Source organism: Carcharodon carcharias, chromosome 4, assembly GCF_017639515.1.
Source record: "Carcharodon carcharias isolate sCarCar2 chromosome 4, sCarCar2.pri, whole genome shotgun sequence".
Lineage (NCBI taxonomy): Eukaryota > Metazoa > Chordata > Chondrichthyes > Lamniformes > Lamnidae > Carcharodon > Carcharodon carcharias.
Genome location: NC_054470.1, coordinates 59,735,576 through 59,751,524, shown reverse-complemented (window position 1 = coordinate 59,751,524; position 15,949 = coordinate 59,735,576). Strand labels below are relative to the sequence as shown.

Below are 15,949 nucleotides of genomic sequence, written 5' to 3'. Positions count from 1 at the left end.
AGAGTAATCTTTGTAACTCTCTTGTCTGCCTTAACATATGTGATAGGAACCAAATGAATCTCTTCCTCCAACTTCCACATGGGTTTCGGAGGGAGGAGGAAAAGCAAAGTTTAGTGGCAATAATAACATGCACCTAACCAAAAAGTTAAATATTTTTGAGACTATAAATGAGAGAGTGGGTTTGCACCAATGCAGCTATTACTGTAATAAAATGCACAACCTTATCAGATGGCACTGGCAACCTTTGGAATCTGCATTCACCTTTTGTAACCTAGGCTGCCTGGTCACTTTGGTAATCAGGCTTTATAAAATGGATTAAGTTATTCACTTGACTGCATAGATCACAGGAGCCCAAATTCAAGGAGATTGCAGTAATTTTGCAGCACGTAATAATTTAATAGATCACAGCCTTTGTGCAAGATTAAATAGATATGAAATCATTTTAATACAAAGATAAGGAATTGGATGCCAATATGACTTAGCAATTTAAAATTTAGATTAATTTACACTTGTTTAACTCAGTAACTCTGGCTGAAATTTGTTGCAGAATACAATTACAAAGGCCACCTTTGTCAGAGCTTACCTGCTTTCCCAGGGCCGAGTTCCTTTGCTGTGCTTTAATGACATCATTGCTACTGCAATGGGGAGCTGTCACATGGAGACTGTCGTCTGGGTTATGTTGCAGAGCTTTTACCAGTCTCGACTTGTCAGCCACCAGAACACAGGTAAGCTGGGGTAATGGAACATTGGGCACTCGAGGACTGTCCTGTCTCGGACTAGATGGGTACATAGCCTATGATGCATGGCGTTAATATTATTCTGAAAAATCAGTATTAAAAATACCGCTAAATCTTCTTGAGGTCACCTCTGAGGCAAGTATTACTACTGAGAAGCTCACCGAGTGCTAATATGTTCCATCTAAATGGTTTTAAGTTTCATTGCCTTTTTTGAAATGATAAATTATCTATGACATTTCAACTCCTCACACCGCACAGATTTTGTTTAAATGCACTGGAACATTAAATACCTGCATTCTCAATTGGCTGCAAGAATTATTTTGCAAGGCAGTGACCTGTCAGGTAGTTTGTTACTGTTATTACACAGGAGGAGCACAGAGATCTTAGAGGGTTAAAGAGCTGGAGGAGAGTGCGTAGTTAGGGAGGCATGGAAATGAAGGGTAAATGCGACTTGGTGTGAGTTAGGATACAACAGACAGAAATTGAATAAACTTACGTTTCTGGAGGGTGAAAAATAGGAGGCCGACCAGGCATGTGTTGGAATAGTCAAGTCTAAAGGTAACAAAGGCATGGGTAAGGGTTTCAGCGACAGATACACTGAGGCTGGGTCGAGGTCAGGTAATGTTACAGAGCTAGAAATTTGTGGCGTTAGTGATGCTGTGGATATGTGGTTGGAAACTCAGCCTGGAGTCAGATACAAGATCAGGTTGCAAACCGTCATATTCAGCCACAGTCAGTTGCCAGGGAGAGAGGGATGGAGTCAATGGCAAGGGAACAGAATTTGTGACAGGGAGCAAAGAAAATAGCCAGTATTTTACCTGCCTGTCGTATCCTAACTCAAACACAGCCCTTCATTTCCATGCCTCCCTAACTATGCACCCTCCTCCAGCTCTATAACCCTCTGAGATCTCTGTGCTCCTGTGTAATAACAGTGGAAAAACTACCTGACAGGCCACTGCCTTGCAAAATAATGCTTGCAGACAATCGAGAATGCAGATAGTTAACGTTCCAGTGCATTTAAACAAAATCTGTGTGGTGCAAGGAGCTGAAATGTCAGAGATAATTTATCATCTCACAAAAGGCACTGAAACTTAAAGAAACTTAAAACAGTTTAGATGGAATGTATCAGCATGCAGGTGAGACCAATTCCGCCCCCCACCCGGCCAACCAAGTCAATCCCCAGGGATTGACCCGCCCCCCAATTAAAGACAGCCTCTCCAAGCTGCCAGCCCAATCTGAGGACCAACAGTTCGGCGGCCTTGGCAGCACCATTACTAGAGTTGGCCACTGCTGAGGGTGCAGGAGGGAGGAGAGGGGCCAATTAGTGATTGATGGATGTGCTGGGACCAGGCAGGCATGCCCCAGCAATTGAAGGACTGAACCCTCCAGAGGCAGCCGAGGGGTTGGCCATCACTGCCAAAGGCCCATCCTTGGATTATCAAGCCCCCGACAATGAAGGCCCCACGGCCCCTTGAAGCCACAGGGAGGTAGCCTCATTGTAGGTTGAGGGGCTTGCGGGTCAGGGGCAGTGCATTCTGAGGCTCATGAAGTCTAGGCAGGGCCAGAAGATGGCAGTCAGGTGGCTGATTAATTGGCCGGCCCCCCCGCCACCCGCGTCTCCAATCAACTGAGCCACTGCCTTTGATGGCAGGAAAACATCAGATTCCCTCATGTCACCTTCCGCTGACATTTTTCCACCCTTCCTGCCTCCCAGCCTGTCTCCAAAGAAGATTCAGCCCAGTAGCTTTGGTCTTCCCAATATGCGAGGACACTTCTGCTCATCCATTACTGGATGTTGAACAAACAGCAGATACTCCAAATGCACCCTTTAAATTGTCAGGCTATGTTAGAGACAGGAAATTCTGTTGGCTCAGTCCCTTCCCAGAAAGATTGGAGTAGCCCCAGTGACTTCCTTTCAGATGGGCTACTTAAAAATTGTTGTGCAAACAAAATTAAAATTGACTCCCACCGCCCCCCCCCCCAACCCCTTTTGGGTATAGGCCATATTCTTGGTCTTGGGGGACCCTAACCCTGTCACCCAGTGGCTTGGGCTCACCTGGATTACTGGCTGTCAATACCCTGCCAGATCTCTGAGATGGCAGGTATGCAAGAACTCCCAACATAAGGCCTCAACCCTACTAGTACCGCCTTGTCTGGGACAGGTGGAGTTCCACTCCCGAGAGCCAGGTTGAAGCTCCTGATGTGAAGTCATGACCACAAGGAACCTCACCCTTATTTGCGGCCTTTCATCCTCACTCTTACCCAGGGCTGCAGTAGGCATGTGTCAGATAGATTGTGTATTTTTGTGCCCAGTATATCAGACTGTTGATAATTAGCTAATTTCCATTATCCACCAGAGGGCAGTCATACCAATTATGGCAATTAATTATTATTAATTATGTTCTAATTGATGTAGCACAGTATGTTGGTTTTGCAGTCTACTGCAGCATGATATATTGCCAGAGCTTAACTCCTCAATCCTCACAACAAAGCACCCATTGTAATAGATAAATCACCTTGGGCTGCACTCGGACATCACCTGTCTGGTTACAGAGTCACAGGAACAACTCACACACTCAACATTTTATTTGGATAATGGGACCCTGAGGGAAGAAGCAGGTACCTCTCAGTGCTGTATAAGTAGTCATGATCATGAAGAAGCAAAATGAGCAAAATAACAAATGTGCTCGGTTTTTTATCCTGTTTTTTGCTCAGGTGTAATAAAACGGATGGAATGGCTGTTGGAGCTCATGGGACACATCCGAAATGTTGCTTACGGGTCAGCTCCCATGCAGAATGCAGATCCGAAAGAGGTATCCTTGTTGGGAGGTTTGCTTTTTAAACTTGAAATGCTTTCTGTTCCAAGGAAATTCTGCAGAGACCAGTTAGAAATTGCCAACACTGCATTGTTTAGGAATCTTGATGTTAATTGAAGGACATTGCAGTGATTAAATACCATTTACAGAAGCAAGTTCGAGCTAGAATAAGTCTATTATGGACTCGCCAGAATACATTGTAGTTATACAAATGAAAAGATTTCTCCCTCTTTTCACTGTGGCACAGAAACACAGCCACTTGTCAAACAAATATACAATATAAACTGATAAAATGGTACAAACTTGTATATCCTGTAGAGTGGCATATCATGTCTGTAAGACAGTTTCAAAATATGTTTTTTATATAAGTCTAGAATGTGCTATTATACAATTAATGTGGTCCTGAGGTTACTTTTAAACACAAAAATCATCGTACAATCATTCTATCAAAAGACAGCAGGTTGATTTTGTATTTTAACTTTTAATGCTATTTTTTCCTGCAGTGAAAATGTATAAACTGATGGAATGAAAGACAAGCTGCAAATTTGTATTTACTGAAATCTAACAAACCCTGAAACCAGCCTAATTCAAGAAGTAACAACTGAAAATGCTGTTTTTAAAATGTTTGATATGGTCTGACGATGTCATGAGCAACCTTTGGCCCATGATGTCCAGTAGATTCACTGGACTTCTGATTTTTTTTTCAAGGCTGTGGACTTTCTGCTGAGCATCTTTGCTGCTGCTGTTGCTGCATGGAGTGATCACACTACACCGCTGATGCTTGGCGTTCGAGCCAGCTGGTTGCCATGGATGGAAGGGAAAAGTTTCATCGACTGCAAACAGTCTCCTTTCGGCAGAAGTTCAGTGGATTCCTTGTCCGTAGAACAATGTTTTCACTTTCTACCACAAAGCATTCTCTTATTACTGGCTAAGGACCCATGGAAAGACCAAACACAAAAGGTGAGTTCATGCTCAGACTACATAATGCTGGGGTAGGAAGAGACTAAAAACAGTGGCTTAGGGTTATACTTGCAAATAATAGTTGAGCAATTAATGTGAGTCTTGTGAACGATCCTCATATTCAAAAATGGATTAAAATAAAAACTATAAATAGCTGCAACGGTACTGACTAAATGAACGTCAAATTAGAATTTGTTTGGTTCCCCATTCTTCCAATTTCTCTCTTTTTCCTGACTAATTCTTGAGGTATAATTCCAGAGTAGCTACTCCATATCTCACAGGTTCTCATTTATCATGTGTGTATTTTGATTATGAAGGTCATCACCCATTGGCTGATACCAATTTTTTTCCTTTGAAAAATCCACACGTGCACTTTCCAGTAGAGGACACTGCATTGCGATCAGAACTCTGGCTAAATGATTTTTTTAAAGTATTGTGCTCATGCTTTATTCGAGATTTGTAGTTATATATCAGATTGCTAACAATTTCTGTCTATTCTTGTCATATGTTGGAATTATATTACCACACCATGAGTAACTTCTATCAATTTTCCTGTGCTTTAAAATTAACTTTTTTCAGTTGAAATGTTCCTATGAGTAGAATATTTAATGGTCATCAATATAATGTGCTAAATACCTGTACTCCTGAGGTGACCATAACCTACTCTTGTTATTCAGTCTGTCTCTGTACAGAGACTTTATTCAAATTGCACAGCCAGCCTTTTATCATTTTTATATAGACCACTCCTGTCAGGTAGTTACAGTGCTATTATTGCAAGGGTGTTCTAGAATTTATTTAAATTTCCTGTATTCCCATCCAGTTAAGACTATCGCAGCTATGCTGGCTGTTGAGTCTGAAAGATGTTGAATGTCTGTAGAGTGAAAATTGGATTGGATTAAGTAAATAGTTAAGTTAAATATTCTGAAAGGCTCAACAGTTGTATTGACTAGAATGATAGGAAAACTTACCTATCAACTAGTTATTCCTTTTTTGTTTTACAAAGCTATCAGTCACAAACTACCAGTCACAAACTAACAACTGATGCAAAATCAGAATATTCAAAACAATTGTCTTTTTTTTTGGAGCACAGGTATTTTTTTTTTTCATTTAACTGCCTAAAGTAACCAGATTGCCGATATCCTGTTGGAAATCCATACAAGAACTGTTTCTGCCAATGCCCTCGAGAGTTGAGTCTTCTGCTTTGACCCTTTTTAATAGAACTTACTTATCCAACTTAGCCTTCCTCTTTAATATTTTTCAGAACTCCACATAAAAGATTTCGGGGCTGACCAGCCTCACTGTTTAGCAACCTCGTTCCAATTTTTCCTTCTGGATATTAAGACCTGTAAATAAATTATCTATGGATATTTGGCAACCTATGATAGTGTAGGGAGCCTGTTTACTGGTTGTTTACTTGAACATATGCAATAAATGGACCTTGTGTGTTCACTGCCTGGTACCTGGTTCTACGCATGCTGCATGTGTGTCTGGAGCAGCAGTGTAAAGTGCGGTGAGGACCTCACAGTTCTATCATCCTTAGACACAAAAAATTCAACAGTCAGTTCTTTTTAAAGCTTATTTTAAAGCTTTTAAAGCTTATTTTTTTAAATCCTGGAAGTTCAATCCTGACACTTCCATCGATATGATGAGTATACGTTATCTGTCCCTTTCTGGCATCTCACCAATTGTACTCTAATGCTCGTGCAGACCAGGCTGCAACTCCAGACCCCTTGTTATCCCAGGAGGACAACTTTGTTGGGTAAGAGGGAGATGAAACCAAGGTGGTTAAATGGAGTGAAGTTGTCAGTCAGCTATTAACATACCCCTGTGAATTATAACGAGGAATCCTACATAGCCCAGCCAATGCAGACGCAGTTCATTGCCAAAAACAGAGCCTGCATAATTAAGTAAGTCGTTAAAAAAAGTGATTTTTTTTCACATAAATTTTCTCTTTATATTTATTGATCTTCCAAAATAGTACAGAACTCATTTATTTTCTCATAAAGAATGCAGCATTTATACAACAATGCTGAAGTTCAGCAAAGTTCCCATCAGCACCAACTGCACAATTTTAGCAGCTAAATTACAGATACCATAGTTAATTGCTGAATATATAAATTTTGAATATATAAATTTTAAATATATTTCTCTCACCTACTCTTTCACCACAGCAGCTAGAACATTGCCATCCTTTTTTTTCCAGTTTTTATATGACTTGGGTTATTACTGCCTAATCTGGGTGTTGTAGATCAGTAAGAGCAGAGTGAAAATTACAATTGCTCTGACTCATCATTCTGACACACACAAAGCCATGTGAAACAATTATCTTAGCAATTTAGCTGACTTTGCTGTACCTGCAGCTTAGTGAATTGTAGTTTCGGCAGAAAAGGTAAGTCGTGCTGCTTTAAAAAGGAATTGAGAGATTTAATTGCTCAGTTCTCTACCAGTTGCCCATTCCTTGTGGATGTGTTTTGTTATTTATTAATGCACATTTAATACCAGACAGTTAAGGTCTTGTTTTAGCAAATCATTTATTTCCGTCCTACAGTCAGGTGACATTTGAAGGTGTGATGCCTGTAGCCTCCACTTTCAGGTATATTGTCTTTGAACGCTGTAGTTTCCATTGAAGAATTCAAGATGCTTCTCCAATTTTACAAATGGCTTTGCAAGGTATTAACTCCTGACAACACCACTGGAAACCAGGTTCTCACCAGATCATCAACAGATGAGCTTTGTTCCTTTTTTTAAAAAAAAATCTCCAATTTGAATATTCATTACGCATTCAATTCTATGTATTACTTTTTTCTTAAAAGCTGATATTCAGAGAAACATGGTAAAGATACTATCCCAGATTGTAGAAATATTGAGAAAGGGGTGGAGGTCATATGGCTTGGTAATGTTGGAAGAGTGGTCCAAGCAGTGTTGGGGGAAGAGAGGAGTACAAAAGTAATGGCATATTGTGGAGGAAATAGTGTGAGGAGTTTTGGGATCCGAGTCTGGTGTGTTGGGAGTGTACTGGCACTGATGTTAAAAGTGGTGGTGATTTGGGAGAGTGGTTTTGGGATGAGCAAGAGTTGAGGAGTGTAGTTGTTGGGTTTGGGAGTTCTGGGTAAGGGATGCTAAAGAATAGCTTGTGGCATATTGCAGCCTTGAGAGTAATGTCTTGGGTATATGAGAGCAATGGAAGGTGTATGTTGAGGATAATGAATGTATGGGAGCATTGGGAAAGGGAGTGCATAGATTTGGGATTCGGAAGATGGAGGGGGGTACTGTAATTGGTGAATCAGTGAGAAGGTCACTGGATATTGTAGCAGTGGTTGAATAGTACCTAATGGCTAGGGAGCAGACTGTGAAACTCTGAGGTAACTAGAGAGACGTTTTGTGGTCTGGGAGGATTGATGGAGATAGGGAGGAGGGTGCAGGATAAAAAGGTGTCTATTTTAGGGGCTGGAAATATTTTGTAGGGTAGTGGGGAAAGTCTTTATGGTGTCAAAGGGGTATAGGCACCACCCGTTTTGTCCCAGAGTTGGCTGCTACCCAGTGCATTTCTCCCACCCCCAGCAGGTTTCTCAGCTTTAAGTCAGGAATTCTGTTATAATTATTTAAGATGCTTTAACTGTAGTTTCCTATTGTATGTTGATATAATTTACAGGGTAAACGTACTAAACACTTTACACCTGGCTCCTGACTCAGTACTGGTAAATCCATTTGTAGAAATGTGCCCTTAAGAAAAGATTCATGGCTGTGTACCTGGCTGTGACCCAAGAACTGGCCGTAAGTTTATTAAAGCACTCCTTGTATTTTTTTTCTGAGGGGCTTTCCTCAGAGATGATTGGAAATGAGGAAAAGTAGAGGAATGGGATTGATGATGGGAGGGAGAGTCAGGGAAGAGGCTTCAGACAGTTGGCCCTGTGAAGAAGATCACCACTGAACTTGAAGACAGTGCTGGGGGTGGGGGGAGGTGGTTTGGGTTCAGAGGTGAGTGAAGAAAATTGAAGTGCAGCAGCACTTAGCTGGTAATGGAGCTGGGAAGACTTAATCAAAGGTGAGTATAATAAATAGTTAGGTTTGAGCATGAAGTAAGTTTTAGATTTACAAGGACTACACACAAGTCTGCACATCAGATTTATCAGGCGGTATAACATCGTATATAATACAGAAAGAATTCAAGTAAAATGTCTATTCTTGGTTATTATTCGTCTATTATTATTGGAAAGCAGCAGCTCATTTCTATGGACCAGTAAATTTTGAAACTCAAATCCCCAATTATTGCGTCCCCAGAAAATAAACTTCTACTGCTGTTCTTTATATTTCCTTGGAAATAACTGAATAAATTGAGGCAGCATGGTAAGCATTGCTTCAGAATTTTTTTAAAAAGTGCTATTTACACACACAAAACTAAAAACTATTAAAAATAACTCCACAGCACTAGAGTAAATGCCAGTTCATAGAAAAGCTGCTTGATGCATTATGATGATCAGAATCTTGCATTGAGTTTTATATTTCTGTTTCCATTGCAGTTCATTGATTGGCTGTTTACCATAGCAGAAAGTCCACATGAAGCATTATCATTGGATAAGTTGAATATAATCAAAGGTATTATTACTGTTTTTACCTAAAATCTTAGACATCCTTAACAAAGCATTTGGAGACAGTGTGTTCTTAATTCACACTAGATAGTTAATCCTTTAGCCTAATATTTAAATTATGTTTATGTCATTTTGGGGTCAGTTTCTCTAGCTCTGTGTAGTGTTGAAGAGCAAGGCTGGCAGCTTGATTTTTTTTTGGTTCGAAGGATTTGCTCTTCCTTTCCAGTATCCTATCCAAAAAATTGTTAGTAAGATTATGGCTTGATCTTATATCTTGTTGCTAAGGGGCTGCTCTGGCAATGCTATTGTTGGGGAGGAGTCCCATGACTCTCGGTACAGCTCCATTAGCTATGATTAGGGCTGTTTCATTGCAGTAACATGGCTGTGGTTTTGGACCAACGGCACAAAGGAAGAGTTGTCTTAACTCCAGGAGAACAAAGTTAAGTAAACTTGGGAAATGCTGACGTTTGCTCATTGTTATAGAAACTGAGCTGCTTTGTGTATCAAATGGAGGATATTTTTGTTAGCGTTTGGTTATATAATTTTAACTTAAACAGGGTAAATTAATTTTTTTAAAAAAATCCTCGAATGACTGCATCCATAAAGGAGTTTTTGTGTCAAAGGATTAGTCAATATACAAAGCTCTCTTGATGACATTGTCGATCAAGTGAAGGTAGGCTGACAGTTGGTTAACCACACTTGTAGTGTTTATTGATGTTAGTTGTGAAGCGATTTTTGATCCATGTGGTACAAGGGACTGTGAAAATGGCTGCTGTTTGTGACCAAAACTTATGTCTCTTAATTTCTATCATGCCTATTTAATTTGAATTCCCTCTGTGTCCATTTTCATGTACATTTTAGCTGTCATTTTAGACCTGAGTCTATTGTTTTGATCTTTTTCTTTCTTTACTTCTCTCTGACCCTTGGATAATTTTCCCACCCCTAATTCCCACCTCAACTGCTCTGCCTTCAAACTGTCCTACCAATATATTCTCCAGAGCCAATTGGGCCAACCATCACTGCCTTCTCATGGGAAGGAACCCTAACTTCCTCATCCTTGTTGCCAACTTTCTAAACCAGTGTGCCCCCTTGGGGCCAATGCCGCTAACCCTCTTGCTGTCCCACTGCATCACAACTCAGCACTCTTGGACTCTTCTGACAGATCAACAAACATTCACATTTCTTCCTTCAGAATGTCTGTTCACTCAAACCATGCTTTTGCCTTTCATTATCTTACCATGAATGATCATATTGACAATCTGGTTTTGAATGAAACTTAGCTAATTGGTATGAATGCCTTGCCCCTTACCGAAGAACCTCCATCTATCCCCTACCGTGACAGTGTGGCCCTTATCACCAAGTCACAGCTTAGACATTCTTACTGCTTTGGTACCTACTTCCTCAAGCATCTCACCTTGTCCCAGAATTCTTGTCTCCTTTAAAATCCTCATTGTCTGCTGTCCGGGCCCCAGCCAAAATTTCTCCGAGATATCCCCCTGGGCCTTTGCACTGAGCAACTTATCATCCTTAGTGAACCCAATCTGGATCTCAGCTCGTTTACTCTCTCTTCTGAACTCACTGCTCTTCAGACCAACCTAAACCTCTCCGTCCATGTAAACTCACCTACAATGGCCTCCCGACCTTCTCTCTACTCCCATGATCTCCGGTCACTGATATGACCATCTCCGGCCATTTTCTTGTACCTCAGCACTCGCACCTCCCTATCCACTTCCAAATCCGTTTCCTTCTGTGTCCATCTCAGGATAAAGGTCTCCTCCAGATCACTTAAAACTGCTGTACTGTAAACTTTATTTTTGCATGGTTACTCATTATGACTATTTTTAAAATTATTTTTCTTCTAAAAAATAAAGAATTAAAAATATTTTTAAAAATGCCCTCTCAAGCATTTTAATCTTAATCCTTTTTTTTGGCACAGTTATACATCTGCAGTTGTCATTTTTGTTCAGGCACTCCCTCACCCCCTGGCTTTGAGATGCTGCTGGCCACCCAACTTCCCTTCCTGGCATCCATACTTTCGTGTCTCCCCTCAGGTCTGCATTCCTCCCTTTCAAATCTGTCGTCACCATCCCCTCCTTGAAGAAAATCCACCCATGATCCCTATGTCTTTGCGAACTACAACCCCGTCTTCAACCCCCTTTCCTCTCAAGTCCTTGAAAGTGCTGTCACCATTCAAATACCTATCTTCCCCACATCTCCTCCAAGTTTGACTCTGTCCAGTTAGGGTTCTAGCCTGCTGCAGCACTGTAGCAACCACAGTCAGAGTTATAGATGACATCCTCTGTAACTTTGACCATGACATATGACCCTTGCTCATTCTTCTCTGTTATTCAACTTATTGGGACTGGTCTTGTTTGGCTTTCTATTAACTATGCAATTGTAGCCAGAGCGTCTCCATCAATAGCTTCTCTTGTCATTTCTGGAGCCCATCAATGATCTTTCCTTGGCCCCCTTCCCCTTCTTTATTTACATACTGTTCCTTGGTGGAATCATCTGCAAAGGGTTGCTTCCGCCTGTAAGCCTTCAACATTCAACTCCACCTCTCCAATGCCTGTCTCAACCTTTCCCTGCCTCTGCGTTCAAACAGCTTATCTGACAATCAGTCCTGGTGAGCTGCAACTTCATCCAGCCAAACAGCAGCCCGCCCTGCTTAAAACATGATCGCCAACCTTGGAAAAGCGGAACACTGCGGATGCAGGAAATCTGAAATAAAACCCAGAAAATGCTGGGGAAAAACTCAGCAGGTTAAACGGCATCTGTGTAGAGAGAGAAACAAAGTTAACATTTCAGGCCTGTAACCTTTCATCAGAGTTGGGAAAAGTTAGAGGGGCCACATCCACGGAGGGAGAGAAATAAAAAAAAAAAAGTATAAACAGAAAAACAGCTTGGAGTTGTGTTGGACAGCAGCAGGTGGAGGTTCCACCACTTTGCTGCCGTGAAAAGGAGGATCCAGCCTGAATGCCTTCATGCTGCAGACAGCTGTTACTTCATCAGGAATATCTAGATTCATACAAAGCTGAAATAAAGTCAGGCGTTACATGTATAACTTTCTGTAACTTGAGACAGAGAAGAAAATAAACTAGTCAGCCATGGACCACACATTGTTAAATGAGCCGTACCACACACTGGGTTGAGTTTTATGTCTCAGGATAATACTCGGAAGAAATGCAATTTAATGCATGCTGAATTATTCAGCATGCCATTCACATTTCATGGTTCCTCAAATGTTAACGCGGTATATTTTTGCTCTGAATCATTGCTGGATGAGTCAAGGGAGCTGCTGGTGATAAAACCAGTGAACATCTAGAAGTATTAATCTGCTACTCAAGACTACATGTGCTTCCAAATTCCCTAGCCCACACTAAGGTGACCACAGTACTATAGCAGCAAGAATAGGCCACATCAAGACTTGGGATGCACTGATAGCATAGGTTCAGGGTAGTTGATACCTTGTAAACCAGATAACTTGCAATGGTGCAAAAGCAAAATATTGCAGATGCTGAAAATCTGAAATAAAAACAGAACATGCTGGAAATAGTCAGGCAGCCTCTGTGGAGAGAGAGAGAAAAGCAGTTACCATTTCAGGTCAATGACTCTTCCATCAGAACTCTACCTGCAACAGCTGACTTTGCATCTTCTAACCTACCTTTTTAAAAAGTCAAACTCGGGTAGTCTCTATTCAACAGCTTCAGCTGGCTGAAGAGCATCAACTGTCCTGCAAGTCTGTAGCTGGGGGAAAACTGACCCCAATCAGAGGCAGGTAAACAGCTTTGTGTGTGTCTGTGCCTTGAGCCTGCATCCATGGAGCCCTTGCTTCACAGTGATGCCAATAGGCAGTGTAATTATGTTCTCCTCATATCAGTGGTGGAACGCTGGTTGCATAATAAAACAGTGTAACAGATTTGCATCAAAATACTGAGAGAGTAGGCAAGGACCTACACTGATTATTTTCCGTCAGTGGGAGGATTCCATTTGCCTAACCAGTATTCCAGAATGAAGGAACACCAGACCTAGCCTCTTTGTCATATATTTAGGATCAAAAGTGACATTAACTCTGTTTCTCTCTCCATAGATGCTGCCTAGCCTGCTGAGTATTTTCAACATTTTCTGTTTTTATTTCTGATTCTCACAGCTACCTCTCATCCTGCCTCCTGTATTCCATTCTTCCAACTTCTCTGTCTTGTCTGTTGATGGAACCTTGCGTGCTAGCACTTCTGTAATCTTTTCCTTTTCCTCAGCAACCCCCACCCCATGCAAACACGATCCCACTGTAGTTGACAAGGCCCTCAACCATATCTGCTTATTTCACACAATTCTGCTCTCACCCCTTCTCCTCCCTCCCAGTACCATTATACGGCTCCCCTTGTCCTCACCCTCCAGCTCACCAGTTCCCATATACAACAGATAGTCCTGTACCATTTCTGCCACCTTCAGCGTGATGCCACCAAACACGTCTTTCCCTCCCCTTTTAGTATTCTGCAGGGATCATTCCTTCTGTGACACCCTGGACCATTCTTCTGTGACCACCACAGCGCGCGCGCATGCGCGCGCACGCACGCACGCACGCACGCACACACACACACACACACACACACACACACACACACATTAGGCACATTTCCATGCAAACACAGGGGATGCAACACCTGCCCCTTTACTTCCACCCAACTCACGGTTCAGGGCCCCACAAAGTCCTTCCAGGCGAAACAGCATTTTACTTTTTCAATTTCGCTGTTTACGATACGGTCTCCTCTACATTGGAGAGACCAAACAACATTGATTGACCACTTTCCGGAACATCACCATTCAGTCTGCAAGTGTGACTCCGAGCATCCACTGACCTGTCATTTTTAATTCTCCGCCTTACTCTTACTTTCTGTCCTTCACCTCCTGGAGTGTTCCAGTGAAGCTCAATGGAAGCTTGAGGAACAGCACCTCAAACTTTCGATTAGGCACTTGACAGCCTTCCAGGCGCGACATTAAATTCAACCATTATAGATAACCTCTGCCCACATTTTGTTTCCCTTTTCTTTGCTGGTTTTGGCTTTTCTCTGTTGTTCTTTTGTTTTGCTTTGGGACATAGGAACAGGAATTGGCCATTTGGCCCTTTGAGCCGGCTTTACCGTTTAATAAGTTCATGGCTGATCTGGTTATGGTCTCAGCTCCGCTTCACTGTCTGCCCCCAGTGCCAGAATGCCAGATGTTCATGATTCTGCTATTTGCACCTCCTCCAGACACACCTTTTGTTTCTTTTCTTGTCCCGTTACTCCCTTTGATCTTGCTTCTCTTCAAGGCCTCCCTTCAGCCCTGCTGTGTCTCCTGCTTTCCATTTAATCGTAAACTTTCCCCTTTCTTCTTTGTCCCACCCTCCCCCCTTTCACTTGCTTAAAATCCATTACATTTTAAAACTTTTTCCCAGTTCTGACACAGCTCACAGAGTAGAAATGCTAACTCTGTTTCTCTCTTTACAGATGTTGTCTGACCTGTGTAGTACTTCCAGCATTTTCTGTTTTTATTTCAGATTTCCAGCATCTGAAGTATTTTATTGCTGTGTTACCAACTGCAGCCATTTTTGAGATTAAAGCAGAAAGCTAATTTTTAAACTTTTCTTTTTCAATATTATAGTTATCACTAAGCATTAGAACTAAACTCTGGAACCAGGTCCACACACCAAGTTTTTCTTTTATGTTGGTCTGTTGGAGATTTTTTCTTTACCCAATCCGCTACCCATATGGCAGCTCGTCACCTTTAGAGGGTGAGGCACGAATGTGTCTTTCAGAATGCGTCTTTCTCCCATCCCTGCCCCATCCCATGGTCTCCATGTATAAAGAATATATCCCTTATTAAAATAACATTGAAAGCTGAAAATCGGGGTCAAACATCATCTGGTATTTACTATGGTCACGCATGCACAAAGCATTCATGTACAATGGCATGAAATAATCAGTGCTGTTCGCTGCATTCCAATGTGAGCATATAAGCCCTTCTGGTCAGATGCCAAGACCACCCATATCATGTTGTGCCAGTGGAAGTGAAGCATAGCAATGGAGAATAGGTTCTTCGTGTACAGAGCAGGTTTGATAGCCTAGTTGTGCTCATTAATTTTCTTCATCTTGCAATTATTTGGCAAAGATGTGCCTTAATTGCACTTAAAATTTATCAAATCCTGTAACAAACCAGAGGGAAAACCTCCGGTTATAACCATCGAGGTAAATAAACATGATTTAACAAGCTATTTATCTGTAGTGACAAAAACTAGATTTTCCTGTGCCTTCAATAATCTGAGGCTGCTGTCAGCAGACTGTGGGTGCACCAATTAATATCTTCAGTTCCTGCCCCAGAGTTTTTGTATTCAATTGGTAGTTTCCCCCAAAATGTTCCTACGCTCAATTAACTGGGAGATTGAGGACCCTGACTGCAGATTCCTCATGCCTGCAGTCCTAACCACCCATGATAGAAGATATCTCTCCATTTCTGAATATCATTTTTTTCACCCTTTTTTCCACTCTCAGAATGAAGAGCTCCTGTGCTTAAAAGGGGCTGAAAATAATCAGAACTCACCAGTGAGGAGGGGTCCATTTAAATGTTCAAACTCGTAACTTTCTGGTAGTGTTGCACTGCCAGGGGCTTTTGCACTATCTGCAAGATGTTTTTCTTTAAAATAATACCAAGTGGGATCTGACCTATATTTATTGAGTTATGTATTTGTTGGGAACTATAGGGCTAATTTTAACCTAATCCGCTGAGCGGGAAACAGGTGGTCTTGAGTTGGATGCTCATTTTACCAGGGCCAGGAAGAGAACCATGGATCCTGGCACTTCTCCTGTTT

At 41.6% G+C, this 15,949-nt stretch overlaps 1 protein-coding gene across 6 annotated transcripts in view; it reads left to right on the top strand.

The window, feature by feature from the left end:
- Window positions 1-15,949, top strand: part of focad (focadhesin) — a 246,608-nt gene that overhangs the window by 218,069 nt on the left and 12,590 nt on the right. For all 6 annotated transcript variants that reach the window (XM_041186298.1, XM_041186297.1, XM_041186293.1 and 3 more), the window contains 4 exons: window positions 548-725; window positions 3,453-3,550; window positions 4,262-4,513; window positions 9,034-9,109. In XM_041186298.1, the coding sequence (XP_041042232.1) occupies window positions 548-725; window positions 3,453-3,550; window positions 4,262-4,513; window positions 9,034-9,109 (604 nt within the window). The remainder of the gene's footprint in view (window positions 1-547; window positions 726-3,452; window positions 3,551-4,261; window positions 4,514-9,033; window positions 9,110-15,949) is intronic.